General features: G+C 23.7%; 1 protein-coding gene and 1 long non-coding RNA gene across 2 annotated transcripts; one reads left to right on the forward strand and one right to left on the reverse strand.

The window, feature by feature from the left end:
- The first annotated feature begins 1,902 nt into the window (after nucleotides 1–1,902).
- On the forward strand, nucleotides 1,903–6,018 carry LOC135930441 (dual specificity tyrosine-phosphorylation-regulated kinase 1B-like). Its single transcript, XM_065467238.1, has 8 exons — nucleotides 1,903–2,171; nucleotides 2,251–2,430; nucleotides 2,479–2,641; nucleotides 2,684–2,970; nucleotides 3,012–3,158; nucleotides 3,214–3,369; nucleotides 4,566–4,818; nucleotides 4,861–6,018. Exons 1-8 carry the CDS (start codon nucleotides 2,031–2,033, stop codon nucleotides 5,868–5,870), a joined length of 2,337 nt encoding a protein of 778 aa, XP_065323310.1. The 5' UTR covers nucleotides 1,903–2,030; the 3' UTR covers nucleotides 5,871–6,018.
- LOC135930442 (uncharacterized) lies at nucleotides 2,069–7,574 on the reverse strand. The gene is made up of 4 exons (XR_010572768.1): nucleotides 7,409–7,574; nucleotides 7,312–7,359; nucleotides 7,111–7,162; nucleotides 2,069–2,434 (listed from the first exon to the last, which is right to left on the reverse strand). It is a non-coding gene; the product is annotated as an uncharacterized LOC135930442 (long non-coding RNA).
- Nucleotides 7,575–18,302: the final 10,728 nt, after the last annotated feature.

An 18,302-nucleotide genomic window follows, 5' to 3' on the forward strand; every position in this document is an offset into this window, starting at 1 on the left:
ATAAAATAGCTATATTATTATATGATCTTAGTCATAAAATTTTTATATTCAAAACGTAATTAAAATGAATTCTTAGTTAATATTTATATATTATACTATTTTTAATAAAAATATTGCATTTGCACTAAGAATGATCTGCATCGGGCCTAATTTTTCAAGCCCGGCCCTGCCCGAAATTTTTTGGAAAAAGTTTTGCTGGCCCGAACCCGAATTCTTTTTAAAAAGGTTTTGTCGGCCTGGCCTGAATTTATTTAAATATAAAAATTCATTTTTATAATTACTCAAAATAAAAGATATATGTTATATGGCGTCTAGTTTTTATAAATAAAATCAATTTTTTTATTTTACATTGAAAACTAATGATATATATATAACTATAGATTGGCGATCATGCATAAAAAAACGTCCACACATTGAAATCAGCTGTAGCGCCATTTTGTAGCTTGTACGTTGATCAATGCCTCAATAATAATAATTTTTAAAAATTTTATATCTAATAAATTGTTAATAATTAAATGAATCCTAACCTTAACTGATCTTCAATTAAATTATATTGGTATTCTATAAAATAAAAAAACTCAACATTTAATCCAATAGTAGTACATAACATCATTGTTGAAAACTTAACACAAAATTGATATATTTTAAAAAAATTCCAAGGCCCAACCCCACCCGGCCTGAATTTTTTTAAGAAATTAGGCCCGATTTTTATACTTTTGCGGATCTCTAATAAGAAATATTTATGTTTTATTAATATACTCATTTGTATTAATTATATTATAATTGTTAAATTAGATTTTTTTAAATACTGCATAAGAATTACTTATACTTTATTGTAATTCTATTTTTTTTAAATATAGTTATTTAGAATAAATTTTTAATATAATCTGTATAAAATTTATACATTTTGAAATTTATTGAATTGTATAAATAATAAATAAAATCTATAATGAAATTCTCTGCAAATTTTTGTTATGTGCAAAAATTTAATTAAAATAATTATTTTTAACATAGAATAAGATATATTGGGTGATCATAAAAAATGGTAGATTTGGGGGGCGATTTTATTCTTATTTCTACACCGAATGGATTGAAATAATTTACAATTGACTAAACATTGATAAAATTTTCAGAATAATGCTTTCAGTCGCGTATTAATCATAAATTTGGCCAAAATTTTGTTACTAATATTTTTTTCATTTATGCTGGCTAATATAGTGGTTAGAAAAAAAATTTTAAAACCCCCCTCAATGGATCAATCCTGGCTACGCCACTGGTTGGGATATATAAGTAGTCAAGCTTTTTATATATTTTTGGCTTATTTGCCGTTAAAGGATTTAATAGTCTCGGGAATAGAGGAATTTTTAAAACATAAAAATGATGGGCTTCAATTAATTTTAAGTATTTATACAAATTTTTTGTAACACATCATGATTTTATAAGGACAATTTTGTAAATTCATAAAAGATTTTAACATTAAATAAGTAATATATAACATGTAATAAAATAAGTTGATTTGAATAAGATTTCATGGGTGTTAGGTCATGTCTAATTAAGCTAAACAAATTTTTAAAATCAACTTAATTATAATCGAAATCCTTCTTAATATGATTTTGGTGTTTAAACATATATTAGACTATAAGATTTTGAGTAAACATATATTAGTTTAGAAGCAAGCAATATTGGTAAGTTTTAAAAATGAGATTTAAATTTGCACATACATATGGATGAATTAATATTTAATATATAATTTTAATTTTTTGATTAATTATTATTGCAGTTTTCCTTAAATTAAATATAATATTTTACAACTTAAATGCTATTTTGAAAACTAAATATAAAAATCACATTTATGAATTTTAAGTTCGGTTATTTAAGCCAATATGATAACGGCCATTTTTATTTATATATTTTTTTATAAGTTAAAAAATGTTTTATTGATTATTTGATAATATGAATGAATAAAATAGATTACTATATTAAAAACTTTGGAATTCAATAATTTTCTACTTATCAATTGTACACCATGAATGATTTTGATGGATGGAAATAACTCAATAATTTCACCTAAAAGTTTATCAAGTGTCATAATTTATTATAGAGACCACAAATTATCACCTCTATATAAATTAAGTGTAGATCTAATTAAAACATATAAATACATAAATGGGGTAATAAAATATAAGATTATTATTATAGATGTCTTATGTTTTATAATTCATTTCATCATGCTTTTTTTTATGATAAAAGCTATATTATGCAAAAAAGAAAAAACGAACCCAACATACATTAGAAAATTTATCAAAAAAAAATAAAATATATAATGATGGATTTGATGATGAAAATCATGATTATATAGTTAGACATGGTGAGAAATGGTTCAATCGTTATCAGATTCATTCATTGATTGGGAAAGGTTCATTTGGCCAAGTACCTTTTTTGTTTTATTTATAAATTATAATATAATTAAATTATAAGGTTGTTAAGGCATATGATTTTGTTGAAAGAGAATATGTTGCAATTAAAATAATAAAAAACAAAAAACCTTTTTTGAATCAAGCAGAAATTGAAGTGCGCTTACTAGAACTTATGAATCAAGTAGATGATGATAATCAAAATTATTTTGGGAAAAATTTTATAGGTAACTATTAAATAAATAACATTTATAATCTCTTATATTCAGTTAAATTAAAAAGATATTTTACTTTCCGGAATCATTTATGTATTGTGTTTGAGTTATTATCATATAACCTTTACGATCTATTAAAGAATACAAACTTTCGAGGTGTTTCACTAAATTTAACCCGTAAATTTGCCCATCAATTATGCACAGCATTACATTTCTTATCTTGCCCATCAATAAATATAATTCATTGTGATTTAAAACCTGAAAATATTTTATTATGTAACCCAAAAAGAAGTTCTATCAAAATAGTGGATTTTGGAAGTTCTTGCCAAATTGGGCAAAGGGTACTTAAAATATGTCTTTAGTTAACCTGTTTATTTGTTAGATATATCAATATATACAGAGCCGATTTTATCGTAGTCCTGAAGTTTTATTGGGAATTCCATATGATACAAAAATTGATATGTGGAGTTTAGGCTGTATACTAGTAGAAATGCATACAGGGGAACCATTATTCAGTGGCCAAAATGAGGTTAGAATTCCATATATAATTTTTTATATGGATATTTGTAAAAAAAAAACACCAGATTGATCAAATGTTCAAAATTGTAGAAATCATGGGGACACCACCAAATTATTTATTAGATAAATGCCCCAAAACAAAACTCTTCTTTGAAAAAGAAAATGACAATTATCTTCCTAAAGTTAACATCAAAGATACAGAGAACCATCTAAATGTTAATGTAAATATCGCAAATATATATACATTTAAAATGAATGTTACAAATTAATTTCTGTTGTAATATATTGTTTAGTTTTAAATTACCTACAAAAAATCTTAAGCAATTTATTAAAAAAGGTATACCATAATTTTTTTATAAATTGAACCAATCATACCTAATATTTTAGAATCTATTTTATAATTGAGATTATTTATTGATCAAATGGTTAAAAATATAAATATATTTGTTAAATTTAAAAACAGCAATTAAAACACTTTGTACATTAGAATCAGTTGTAGACGCCATTTTTGTGATCTGCATAGAATTAATATATTTTACTTTAGTTTGGATATCCCTAAAAGTATGAGATCTATATATTCGTGAACACACTTCTGTTAAATTTAAAAACAGCAATTAAAACACTTTGTACATTAGAATTAGTTGTAGACGCCATTTTTGTGATCTGTATAGAATTAATATATTTACTTTAGTTTGGATATACCCTAAAAGTATGAGATCTATATATTCGAGAACACACTTCAACTAGTGGGGGACCATGAAAATATGTTGTACACTTCAGCTGATACAGGGGGTTATGAAATTTTCAATTTCTGGTAATAATGAATGAATGTATATTTTTTTAAAGAAATATAACGATAAATATTATTTAGTCATCTGCAAACCACAAAATGGCGTATACATCTGATTATGATGTGTACATTTTAAATAAATAAATCGTTAATCTAGGTTATTATTTATGTGTAGTCTAAACAATTAAAAGTCAGAAGAAACAAATTTTATATAGAGGCAAAAATATTATTAAAAATATTTGGGTTATTTATAACCTATTTCTTTACACAAGAAATAATTACAAAAAACAGTTCATTATAACGAAATCAGACTTAAAATGTGTAATATTTTAGTTATCAAATTTTTTAATCAATTATCTTGAAAATTTGCCGATTTCAGAATATAAAAAATTTAAAATAATTACATTTATTGTGCATTATATAATTTGTATTTAAAATTTATAAAAAAATAGTAAAAACTTGTAACAACTAATAATCTAATAAGATATATATTTTGTATGCATAATACATAATTTCATTAGGTCCAATTTTTTTTAGAATATATTATTGGTCTGGTTAATAAAAACTTGCAACTATATTTAATATCTCATTCATTAATAATTATACATTTGTTATTATATTATAAAGGAACAAAACCCCAAGAAAAAATTTTTGGATGATATATTGGGAGTAAATATAGGGGGTCCAGAAGGTAGAAGAAAAGGTGAAACTGGACATACAGTTCAAGACTATTTAAAATTTAAAGACTTGATTTGCAGAATGTTAGCTTATGATGCTGAAACAAGAATATCCCCTCTTGATGCACTAAGACATCCATTTTTCAAAAAATCACTTGACACCTTTGACAGTATAAACCAAAAAGATTTATACAGCAATAATAGTAAATTTTTACTGTTAAATATTAAATTAATTTACAATTTAGCCATCCACAAAACACAAAAAAATATTAATTCCTTATTACATATGATAAATAATGAAAATACTACCAATCCTTACTCTTTGATGCTACATAATTTAGATCCAAAGTTAAAAAATATGAGTGCGATAAATATGGATATTAACAATAATTTGGTTTTGCCTATAATACCATGCCATAACACACCTATTATTAAAAATATTGTCACATCCCCATTGCATTATGACTTCTTTGCAAATCCCTCATTACCACAGTGCCATGACTTAAATCATGAAAAACAACATATTCTCACCCATAACACAAAGACAAGCTTGAGTAATGAGCAAATAGGAAATCAAAATGAAATGTTTAATGAAATTTTTAAAATATTTTTACCAGAATATTATAAGGATCTTAAAACCAATGAAATAAATTATCCTAATATTAACTTAAAGAATAATGAATTTAACAATATTTATAATTATTATTATCAATTATATTTGGAATATCTAACAAAAGCTTTAATAAATGAAAAAATCTTGACACATAAATATCATCCAATAAAATATAAATCTGAATATGAATCTTCCATACCAAACATATTACCTTTAATAAATAATGGGCAAACAAATAACATTCATGATATTATATTTACCATGTTCGCAAACAACCCATTAATATTATCTAATTTTTTATTAACAAATTTTATGTTTAATCACAATAATGTCACCATAAATGATGCAGATATCAATGAGGGCCATAAAATAAATTTTAATAATTATTTTGATAATTATAAGTCCAACAATATTAGCAGTAGTTTGATTACCACTCAAAACAACCAATATAAAAATTTCCCATTTTATTTATCTTCAAATCAATTCCCAGGAATAAATTTATTGGATTCACAAATAAAAATGCATAAAGAGGATTTCAATGAAACTTTAGATGCTAACCTAGATTTGTGCTCTCAATATATAAATGCTAATGATAACAATAAAAATAACCTAAAAAATATTATGTCGTTTATATCATCGTAAAAGAATATAATGATAAAAATAATCTTTAAGCATAAATTTACAGGACAGAGCTGATTAAAATTTTTTCTTTATTATAACTGCCTCTTTTTTTATATATATATAGCAAAATGTTTATTATTACTAAAAGGTGCCATTTTTATATTGTATATAATTTTTATATATTATGTAAATATTGTACATTATATGAAATTTTTTGTATAAAATATGAAGCATTTATTTATTTTATATTTAATAAATTATTTAATTTATGTAAAGTAATGCTTCATTCCAGGTATTAGTGATTGGGTTAAATAGTTATTAGGGTTTGGTTAAATACATACTCATTCAATATTCAAAAAATTAAAACAAGTTTTTCAGGTAAATCTGACCTATAATAGTCAAGAATAAACTATCATTGAAAATAACACTTTCCCTCAAAAAATTTATCACATTTTTGTCACAAATGCTGTATTTGTAATTAATAAATTTTTTATAGGTTTTTGGCAATTTACCTATAAAATAATTAATTTTTTAATATATAGTAATATTTTTTTAAACCTTTATGGACCAACTTATAAACTTATTTTTGTTATGTTCTTTTGTTGATGCAAATTGGTTGAATGCTTAAGCTGGGTTTTTATAAAATTTTAAATTCGAAATTTTTTGTAAATAATTTTTTAAGTATAAATCTTTTGTTATTTTTTATACATAAAAAATCATTATGATAAAATCACAAATTAAAAAAATATATTTTGATTAAAATTTAGAGGATAAAAGTTTTATACATTTTTTTTAAACTCTAAACTAAATATAATTACATAATAACCTAATTCATCATACTGTTTGAAATAGAATATCTGCCATACATTGGAGTAGTTAATTTATTTATGCTTTGTTCAAAGTTGGAGCTATATTATCAAACTAAAACCTGGAGGTGATAGTTTTAGCTAAAAACTAAGTTTATTCATTATTTTATTAAAAATAGAGTAATTATTCAACTATAAATTGTTATTTTATTGATTATCTCAAAAAGAAATTCATTCATGGAAGGAGAATATTTAAACAAAAAAATATAAGTTTAAATTTGATGAAAGTTAATATTATAATGCAAATTTATTTATAATCATCAGAATTGAACCTAGTATTGAAATATATGCCTTATAAGTATAGTATTAATAAACCAAATTGATGATAAAACAATATAATCCTAAAAGTAAAATTTTTTTAAAGTAAGATTTATAAAAATATTAATAGCAATTACCTGCTAATAGTAACTTGGTAGTGCCTATTCTATCACATATTCTTACATCATACTTAATAACAGATATTAAAAAGTATGGTAAGTGAAAGATCAGATTTTATTGAATACATATTTAAAAAATATTGGCTTAGAAAATGAATATAAATAAGCTCTGCTTATATTGTCAAGCATTTTTTAAGCATAAAAAGTAAAATATTATACCTTATAATTAATTCTTGTAAATATCGATTTCTGACAAAGGATTCCAGACTATAATTATTTAAAATTAGAATTAATAAAATTATAATCTAAAAAAAACCTGATTTAAAAATCTTATGACTTAAAATTTTATTATATTGTTTCGCAATCTTAATTCAGTTAATGCTTTATTTCCAGTCTCCAAAATAACTGCTCTAAAACAAAGGTATGTGACGTCATGAACAATTTAAAGTTCTGATGACAAAACTTCGTAAAATTAAAACAATTTTGAGGTATGAATATTTAAGGTAGTAGAGAAGTGTTAGGCATTAACAAATATATAAAAATATCACATTTAAAATTTTATTAAATAATTTAATGATAAAATGTAATAAGCGCAATAATCTCAACAGATATAGTATGATATTCTTTTAATAGAAGTTTTTCGATATTTTAAACAAATCATTATATATTATATTCGAATAAAATATAGATGTTTTACAATGACATATTATATGTCATTGCTGTTTACATTATAATTTTATTTATTATGGAAGCAAATTAAATTTTTAACATCCGATGCATAGCTAAGATTTTTTGCAGAATTTTATTATAGATAAAAGTGTTATTATATATACTGGGTTTATATAACGTTGCTTAAAGCTCAATTTGGGTAGGCTTTTAAAAACGCCCTGATTATAATTTTCGACAAAATTATATTATTAAGCCAGAAGATTGTTATAGATGCAGAAAGGGGTGGTTATATTTGCCAAATCTCGAGGCTTACTTATATTCTGGCTAAAATCTTAATCAGACCGTTTTTAAAAATAGATTAAAATCGGGCTTTTAACATAATAGTTTACATATTGAGACGGATGTAAGAATATAATTATTGAATAAGTAAGACATACAAGACATTTAGAGAACTAATAGAAATAAGGGATATAAATATAAGTTGTAGTTATATAAATTAATTTATTTTCAACATATCATATTTACAGGGTTGGGAAAATTTTCAGAAAATTGTATTCGGATACAGATACTTTATAAAATTTTGTATTTAAGATACAAGATACTTTAGAAAAATTTCAATAAGATACAAGATACTTTTTTAAAAAACTTTAAATGGTCCAAATCAAAATGCATAAAGCTTTATTTTCTTATCTATAATATAAATTTATAAAAAAATATTTAAAATAAATTGTAGAAAATAACAAATTTATTATAAAAGATAATGCGATATTCCATTTGATAATTATATAATTAGTAAATAATAATAAATCAGCATCAATCAGCATTATTTTTTAATATTATTAATTTTTCAAATGATTTATCGTTCAATCTTTGACGATTTGGTTTATTAATCATATTAGCAAAGCTAAATAATCTTTCAACGGGGGCTGAGGAGGGTAATATTGTGTTATATTTAATAAATATTTCTTTTATATATTTATAACTATTTAACATATTTATACTCCGCATGTCATCTTTCATATAATTTAGGACCTCTATTTCAATATCATTTATCGAATTATTAGAATTGGATGTGGTACTTTCAAGGCAAAAGTAATCATCATCTTCATCAATTGAAGATTTTGTTGAAGTATTAATTTCAATATTATTTTTAAAAACAATTAAAACTTCATGTAATAACAAATCCTGAAGATATTTTTTTTCACCATCAATCCAACGATTTTTAAAATAGGGATGAGAAATAGTTGCCAAAAATGCACTTTTAAAATTGTTATCAAAATCATATATATTTTTAAATCTTTTATTTAAATAATTTTCTATAATGGTTTGCAAAATTGTAGATTGGTTTGAATTAAATTTGTAATTTTTTTTAAAGACATTTAAAATTGGAGCTGATTCTTTTCACTCTGTATTTTGTCGATCGCTATAGCCAATAGGGCCTTTATATTGCAATATTCTTCTAAATATTGAATTTCAATATCTCTTAATTTAGGAAATTCTAATTTTTGATATAATTCAGGAAGTTCGCCTTTAAATTTTAATAAACTATGAAGATTTTCATACAAACTATTCCATCTAGTGCAACAAGGTGTAACTAATTGTTTTCCTAAAACTGCTTTGATAAGTTCTGCAGTTTTAGGCCTATTATTTGCATTCCATAGCATAGTACATTTAGCTATTGCAGGATGATGAATTTTAGAAATGTTAGGAGAATCCTTAATAGCTCTCTCGACATCTGTTGTGGCAATTAGACTTATCGTATGGCACAAACAACGAATGTGTTGAGGCAATGTTATTGAGGCTTCTTTAGACCCTTAAATAAACAAATAAATAATTTTATTTGAATAAAATTTTTTACTAAATTTACAATATCATAATAAATTTTAACATTGATGTCAAAGTCATTATCTACAGCTTCCATAGAATATCCAAACTCCTTGAAAGCTTTCTTAAAGTTAGAGCCGTTATCTGTAACAGTTGCTCTAACTTTTTCGTCAATACCAAAGTCTCGATGAATTTCTTTATTAAGATCATCCTGAAGTACTTCAAAAAATTTGCCATTAAGTATGCTTAGTTAAAATTTATTGTTATAATTTTCGGTTGAAGAATCATCTGAAGACGAAGATAAACATATTATTCTATTTTCTTCTTCCATAATTTTAAAATAGACAGATATAAAACGATTCAAATATAGTAGTTCTAATTGTTAGCAAATTGCTATATGACGACCAACGTCATATATCAAAAATTATCTTAAAATATCTAAATTTTGATTAAATTTTTCATTTAAATCTTAAAACAATATCATTTTAAATTTTAATACTATTTTAACCAATATAAATTTTTTTTAAAGTATTTGTACCTTTTTGAATACAAAGTTGGTTAAGATACAAATACTTTTAAATAATATGTATCTTAGATACTGGATACAAGATACTTTCCAAAATTTTAAAAAAGATACAAATATCCGCGATACTGCCCAACCCTGCATATTTATAGTATATTAACTTTCAGGCAACGTATCAATATAAATGATTTGCTATAAAATTAGTTGGATAATAAATATAATTACCTTAGGTATCTTTAAATAATCGTAAATAATTCTTTTTATATAAATTAATTAAAATATAATGCAGCAACAACAGAGGAGCTGGGTTTAAAAAAAATATATATTATACTTTTTAAATTGAAATTTGTAAACTCTGATATAATGTTCAAATTCCATATTATATTATTTATTATGCATACATACCATAGGCGTAGCCAGGGGTAGGGGGGTAAGGGAAAATTCCCCTTTAGAAATCTATCACTTTTTGGATATCATTTTAAGCTAATAAAAAATATCCCCTTAGTCCTCACCCCGCTCCCTGACCCCCAAAAATGTATGCATATATCGTAAACAATAATTTGAAAGAAAGAATGTAAAAGTTTATAACTATTCATCATAATTTATACATTTTTGGAAAAAAGCATTTGTATATAAAAAAAGTGAACCAAAAATGTTTTTTAAGAAATGGAATATAAAACAAAGATAAGTCTCAAGGCAAAAGTGAAATGTATTATTATTATTAATAGCTCCATAAAATTACTAAATAATATAATATATCAAATATAATTTTTTAATAAGTGAGTAATTTTAATTTATTTATCTTAATAATAGTAAAATATAATTATAAAACTATTGATAAAATTAAATCATAAATTAAATAAAAAAATTAGAGCACAATTAGGTTCCGTATAATGATTTGGATCTTAGAAATTAAGAATAGGTATACGTCAGAAAGCGCATACGCCCTTTAAACGTTGTAGGTACAACAGAGCTACGCTAGGTATTTCTCATTTGCATCTAATTGAATAAAATAAAATTTGGGGAAAAGATGAGAAGCCCTTTACACGTTTGTGGGCAAGCCGCACGTACTTGTAGGCACAACATTTCGAAAAATGTTACTTAAACCTCTATAGGCTTTAATTTAAAAGGAGTGGGACAAATAAAAAGCCTATACCCGAGAACTACAGTATAATTTAATTACTTTAAAGGTGGGTGATGGCTGATTTTAAGCTTAATTTCTTTAATGTAAGTTATATCTGTAAATAAATATGATTAAAATAAAATAATATTTACCACCGGATGAACCGAACACAAAGCTTAATTTTAAAACATTGAAGAATTCAAATTTAAAATCGATTTAGAACACAACAAAATAGAAATAATTCCATTATTAAAAAATGAATCAGAATAGGTATAGTAAATTTAATTTAACTATGAGTAATATAGTTGATTAGTGATTTTAAACTCAGCTAAAGCAAATCGCTATATTAAATTGGATTTATTCTATTTTATATTAATAAATGATTATATTTATTTAATTAGAGTTATAAAATAATTTAAATAATAAAAATCAATTTAACTGTTAGTGCCATAATATTCATATATTGTTATGTATATAAATACCTATTAATCGTCATATAATATATTATATTTGTTATCTATTTAATATCGTATTTCAAACACTAATAATTCTATAATAATGTATAATTTTAAAATAATAATATACATATAAGTAATATAAAATTATTATAACTCTGAGTGATATTGTTATTCCATTTTTAAAACAGAATTTGATTGCAATTATTAACATAGTGAAAATAAAGTTTATAGTATTAATTTAATAATATTTTTTTTAAAATAATATTAAATCTATATTTAATACATAATAAAATTCTAAAAAAAATTAAAAAGGGGGCTATTAGCGAGTCATTAAAAAATTGTTCAGGGGACTATAAAAATTTCGAGGGGGATCGAGCCCCTGCAAGCATCTCATAGTGACTCTACTAAAAAACAACGCTTATTTAGGACCCGTAGCATCACTATGTGGGAGAGCGCAGGGGCTAGAGCCCCTTGAAAAATTTGAATAGCTCGCTTAAGCAAAAAAATTTTTCTAATAGCTCCCTAATATCCCACTAAACTAAAAATAAATTTTTTTGATAGCGCCCTCAACGATTTCTTTTATAATTCTATTATTATTATTATATATTAGTGCTGTAAACATTTCTAAAAAAATCGAACGCGTTCGCGTTCAACGTTTATTGACAAAAATTGAACGCGTTCACGTTCAAGTTCATGTTCAAAAATAAGGAACGCGTTCACGTTCAAGTTCATGTTCAAAAATAAGGAACGCGTTCACGTTCAAGTTCATGTTCAAAAATAAGGAACGCGTTCACGTTCATAAAACCGTTCAAAATTTTATGATAAATTTTTTTTAAATTTATATAATATAATATAATATAATATAATATAATATAATATAATATAATATAATATAATATAATATAATATAATATAATATAATATAATATAATATAATATAATATAATATAATATAATATAATATAATATAATATAATATAATATAATATAATATAATATAATATAATATAATATAATATAATATAATATAATATAATATAATATAATATAATATAATATAATATAATATAATATAATATAATATAATATAATATAATATAATATAATATAATATAATATAATATAATATAATATAATATAATATAATATAATATAATATAATATAATATAATATAATATAATATAATATAATATAATATAATATAATATAATATAATATAATATAATATAATATAATATAATATAATATAATATAATATAATATAATATAATATAATATAATATAATATAATATAATATAATATAATATAATATAATATGCAGATGAGGGGATTGCGGTATTATACTTAATAACTTTTAAACCTCCAATCCATTCTCTATTCTCAACAAAAAAAAGGATATCTCGAAATTAACAGTTCTCTAGGATTTTCAAGCATTTTTTTTCAATAACGCTATAAGTTTATTTTTAATAGGTTCATTCTGTGGAAGTTTTATCCATTGCCATTGAAGTTTGAATGCTGGATGTATAATTGCAGAAAGAACATATTGATCCTTATATATATGTTCAAATCTTTAAAATAATAAAATATATGTAATTAATTGCGAGTGAATGGTTTAATACCTTTTATCATTCCCATTTAATACGGCGTCTATCAATGATTGACCGTATTTGAGGCCACTAATTTTTTTAATTTTAAAATAACTATCGTTATTATTGGGGTCAAATATCTTAAATGCATTATTTCTTCAAATTTAATGATTTAACTTAGTTATATCATATAAAATCAAATAATTAATATTAAAATCAAATGTCGTTTTAAATTGGAACCTGAAGATTTTGACAATATAATACATTTTGGCCACATTTTACACTTGGTAAGCATTGGATTAGTTCCTTCAATATAGGATGTAAATGTAAAACATTTATCATATTTGGCCATAGTAATAATAATTCATCTGATTTTGGATTTTCAGAATCAGATGATGATGATTAAATAATAATATCCATGCTTATGCTAATCTATTAAATTAAAATATAAACAATAATATTCAAATTAATAAACTATGTGTTAAAAAAATTGAAATGTGAAAAGGAAATACGCAGCCGATTAAAAAATATAAATAATACATTTTTTTAAAAAATATAAATAATACATTTTTTTAAAAAATTCTGAAATATTAAATTTTTCAAATAAATAAAAATATTTTTAAAATTGAACGAACGTTAAATTCGAACGCGTTCGTCATAAAAAAGAAACGCGTTCACGTTCAAAGTTCGTCAAAAATAAAAGGAGCGCCTATCATCATTTTTTTCAAAAAAACGAACTTCGTTCCCGAACGCGTTCATTTTGAACGCGTTTGTTTACAACACTATTATATATATATTTGATTTTATTATTTAAAAATTAATAAAATTATCTAAATTTTTATTAAATGAGTGCAATTTTAATAATTAGATTAGATGAACACTTATAAATTATATTTTCACTATGCCAGCTTGCAATCAAATTCTTTGTTAAAAATGGGATATTAACATCACTCATAATGATTAAATATTAATTGAGTATTAACAGTTGAAGCTTAAGTGATTTTATTATTTAAATTATTTTATAACCCTAATTAAATAAATGTCATCATTTTTCGCCGAGTTCAAAATCCCTAATCAACTAATTATTCATTTTAAATTTTATTACAATGCCTCTTCCTAAAAATATTTTCAAGGTATAAGAAATTTCTTTATAAAAAGTAAGTTAGATAAATAGTAAATTAAAAAAATATATATAAATAAAATTAATATTAAAATCAACATATCAAATATAAAATACAATATTATATAAAAACGGAGGTGGGCTACAAGTTCCCAAAAAACATGAGTAATTATATTTTAAAATAGTGATTTGAAGGTTTTGTTTTAAAAAATAGAATTCTTTTGGTTCTGATGTAAGGGCTCTTGTCTTATCCCTTATATTTTTTAAGATCTTTAAAGTTCCGCTTGGCATATGTCCAAGGGAAGAGATTAAGATCGGTGTAGAAATATAATTTGTGAATTTGAAATATTTCATTGTTTTTTTTTCTCGGCTATATCAACCAGATTAGAATTTAAATTTTTTGGGAAAGAAGATACGCATGTGAAGTCCCAAATTAAGGATTTCCCTAAAGACCAAGGCACGGAAGTTAAGCCATCTGGTCTTAAGCCATCATCTAATGATAAATTTGTAGGCTCCAGGATGTTTGGTATTCGGGCCCTGATAAGAGAACGGCTAATAGCTAAATTAATTGCTGCATGCCTTGCATGTCTGCCTTGACTATATATATAAAATTTAGACCATGTCTCCCTTTGGAGTCGTTGATAATTCTCTATTACATAGAATTGGTTACAAAATATTAAGTAAAATGTCATTTTTACAGACATATTTGACAGCTATAAAATATATTACGCTTAATATTTTAATAAATTTATTAAAATTTGTATTCAATTCTTATTTTTAATAAAAAATATATTATTAAAAATTAAACATATTATTATTCACCCCTCAATGGATGTAATCCTAATTAGTTATCTATTTTTCTTCTCTTTTTTATGTGTTTTTATGAAAGTTATTTATTTCTTCTTTGAAAAATTTTTTTGCGTTAAATATTTAATACAAGTAGAAAGCCCGTCAAAAATGACGGGGAATGAGATTTTTATTCATTTATTTACGATAGATGTCATGCCAGGTCCAAGCTCACAATATTAGGAAGCATCCAAGATCTTATAATTTTAAAAAAGTTTTTCAAGCCCAGCTCAACCCTTAATAATTTGTAAAAGATATTCCCAAGTCAGGTGCAAAATATTAATTATGAGGTTCCAAGCCCAGTTCTACCCATTATAATTTTGAAAATTTTTTCCCACCTGGAGATAGTTAAATTTTTAATTGATTTGTCATCACATGAAGGGGAAATATCTGATTTACCACTTAGTTTACGGGTTAACTCCTACTCCTAGTTATATATGCAAAAAAAAACATATGAATTCCATAATAAGGGAAACTGGGACAGTCTGGGGAAACCACTTATTAGAGAATCATGATAAAATCAGGTCTGCCCTAATATTATTGTAAGAATCAAATCTTACTTCTTTTTATTGGAAATAACCCAATATATTGTTATGGAGAATGACTCTGGTACTTATTTTCTAGTTAATATGGCATCCTTACCGTGTAAATAACTCAAGGCTTCAATATATTACCATAATTATTTATTCTAAAGAGTTTTATTGCTTTTGTTTTATCAATGTATCTAGCTTAATATATTCTGATATGAGTTTACATCGCAAGTGTCATGGCTATGACTTAACCAGTGGCTATGTAATTTAGAATATTAATCCTGCTGCTTAGAGCATTTGATAGCATAATTTAGATGAGCAATAATGGCCAAGTGTCTATTATTTATATATCATTAAAAATGGAAGATAATCTTTTAAAAATTTATTATCTCACATTAATTTTATCTATTACCTATCTAGTTTCCATAATGTCATCTAAGAGGAAGCTTTAGTCACCATATAGTTTTATGATTTGGAATAGACATTTCTATTATCTTCTTCAAGAATTATTGTTTTGGTTAGCCTTACAAATGTCTCCTTATTAGTCTATTCTATATAAAATTGTCTAAAATGGTAACAAAACGTTATAGATATTAGTTTCATGAATCATGACCCCTTTTGTCAATGTATTGCTAGAAATTATATTGCCTTATGTGGTTTTTAAAAACCATTACAATTGAGGCAGTGCGGGAATTAATTAACCTTTACTTTTAATTCTTTAAACATAAAATTTTTGATATCCTCAATCGAAAATATTTAATATTGTAATAAATGGATAATATTATCCTGAAATGTCTTGTATTGTTTTGCTTTAATCATTTGTGTGCAAAATAAATTACAAATAAGAAATTCAGAATAATTGTTCAGAGTTTGCAAATTTCAATTAAAAAGGTATAATTTATGGGCAAAATAAAGGCTATGGGGCCTTCGTCCCACATAAAATATTTTTAAATTTAGCTCCTTATGAATGTAAAGGCTAGTGACGCCCCTGATAGAATAACTGATCAAATTGAACTGAAATTCAAAGTTATTTACATGGGATTGAAACATCCGCAGATTCTAAATCTTTTATATTATAATATAGCCAAAGAAAGTAGAGTTAATTATAATTAGAATGTTTCAATGCCAGTAAATTGATAATTAAATTTTTAGTGAGTATAAAAAATTTGAACCAACATTGAAATTATAGGAACTTGAAAGGAATTCCAAATTTATATTAGGAAGGAAATTTTAAAGGTCAGAGATGCAGCTACCCACGATTCCCCAAATGTTGATGGTAAAAATGGTAAGTCGAATAAAATTATTGAACAATCTTTGGAATTTAATGAAGATGGAGCTGAAAACTAATGTTAAAAAGCTTGATTTTGAGTATATTTTTAAAAACTACTCGATTAATTTTAGCCAAAATAATATTAAGAAAACCTCGAGATTTGGCAGATAGATATCCAAATCTTTCTGCCTGCCATGAGCATCCAGGTTAACATAATATTTTTTGATCATAAATCGGGCATTTTGACATCGAAACAATACCCAAAGTCAAAAATTACAATATAATAGTAAAAAGAATAAAATAAATATAAATCATAATGTTGACAAATAACATATATATATATATATGAAAAAAAAAGAATTATAATTATGATGATAAAATTTTCAAAAGTGAAAAGTGTTATTTATATGTTAGTAGTAAAAGTATAAAATAATATATATAATAGATAATTTTTTTAATTTGTATTTAATTTCTATAATCGAAACCCAATGATATATCCAGGAGGACCATTATATAAAATGTTGTGACAGCCTGGACAATTTTGGATTTTTCTTTGAATTTCAAGCTAATATTTATTTTGATCATTATTGAAAAAATGTTACAATATCCTAATGTGTGTATTTTAAGAGCTTTTCAATCAAAATACTAAATCTTTAAATAAAAGAATTAACAAGAAATTAAAGAAGTTGATTATGATATGATCTAATAACAAATATAGTACAGATAACAATGATTTATAAAATAGTTGTTAAAAAAATAGATAGCCACCCAGGAGAGATATAATATAAGAGCCTAAATTGACATTGAAAAAACATTAGATATTGTTTATAGTATACATTAGATATTAAAAATCTGAGGGCAAGGAAATGTGTAAAAAAAATCAGATCATGGTGGGTTTTAGTAAATTTTTAACAATCTGAGATGGGTCTGACTTTCATAAATTTTGAGCCATGCTACAAAATTTTGGGGCAAATTTTTTTTTTTAAATTTCAGGGCAGTCAAAAAATTTAACAGGCCAAGCTGGGAAACATAAAAATTATTAATGGACTAGGCCTTACAGACCTCCACTAAGCATAGTTGTAGAAAAATTATTTTTGCCTAAAGGTAGCTTGATTGCCCAACATACTGCTAAAAATTATATAAGAAAATGAAAAAGATGCTTTTGGAAATAAAGTATATTAGAGTATCATTTGTCAAATAAAATGAAAAAGAACATTTTGATAATAAAGTATATTAGATATAAACTATTGATTATTAAA

This window comes from Gordionus sp. m RMFG-2023, chromosome 5, assembly GCF_954871325.1.
Source record: "Gordionus sp. m RMFG-2023 chromosome 5, tfGorSpeb1-WG-v2, whole genome shotgun sequence".
Taxonomy (NCBI): domain Eukaryota; kingdom Metazoa; phylum Nematomorpha; class Gordioida; order Chordodea; family Parachordodidae; genus Gordionus; species Gordionus sp. m RMFG-2023.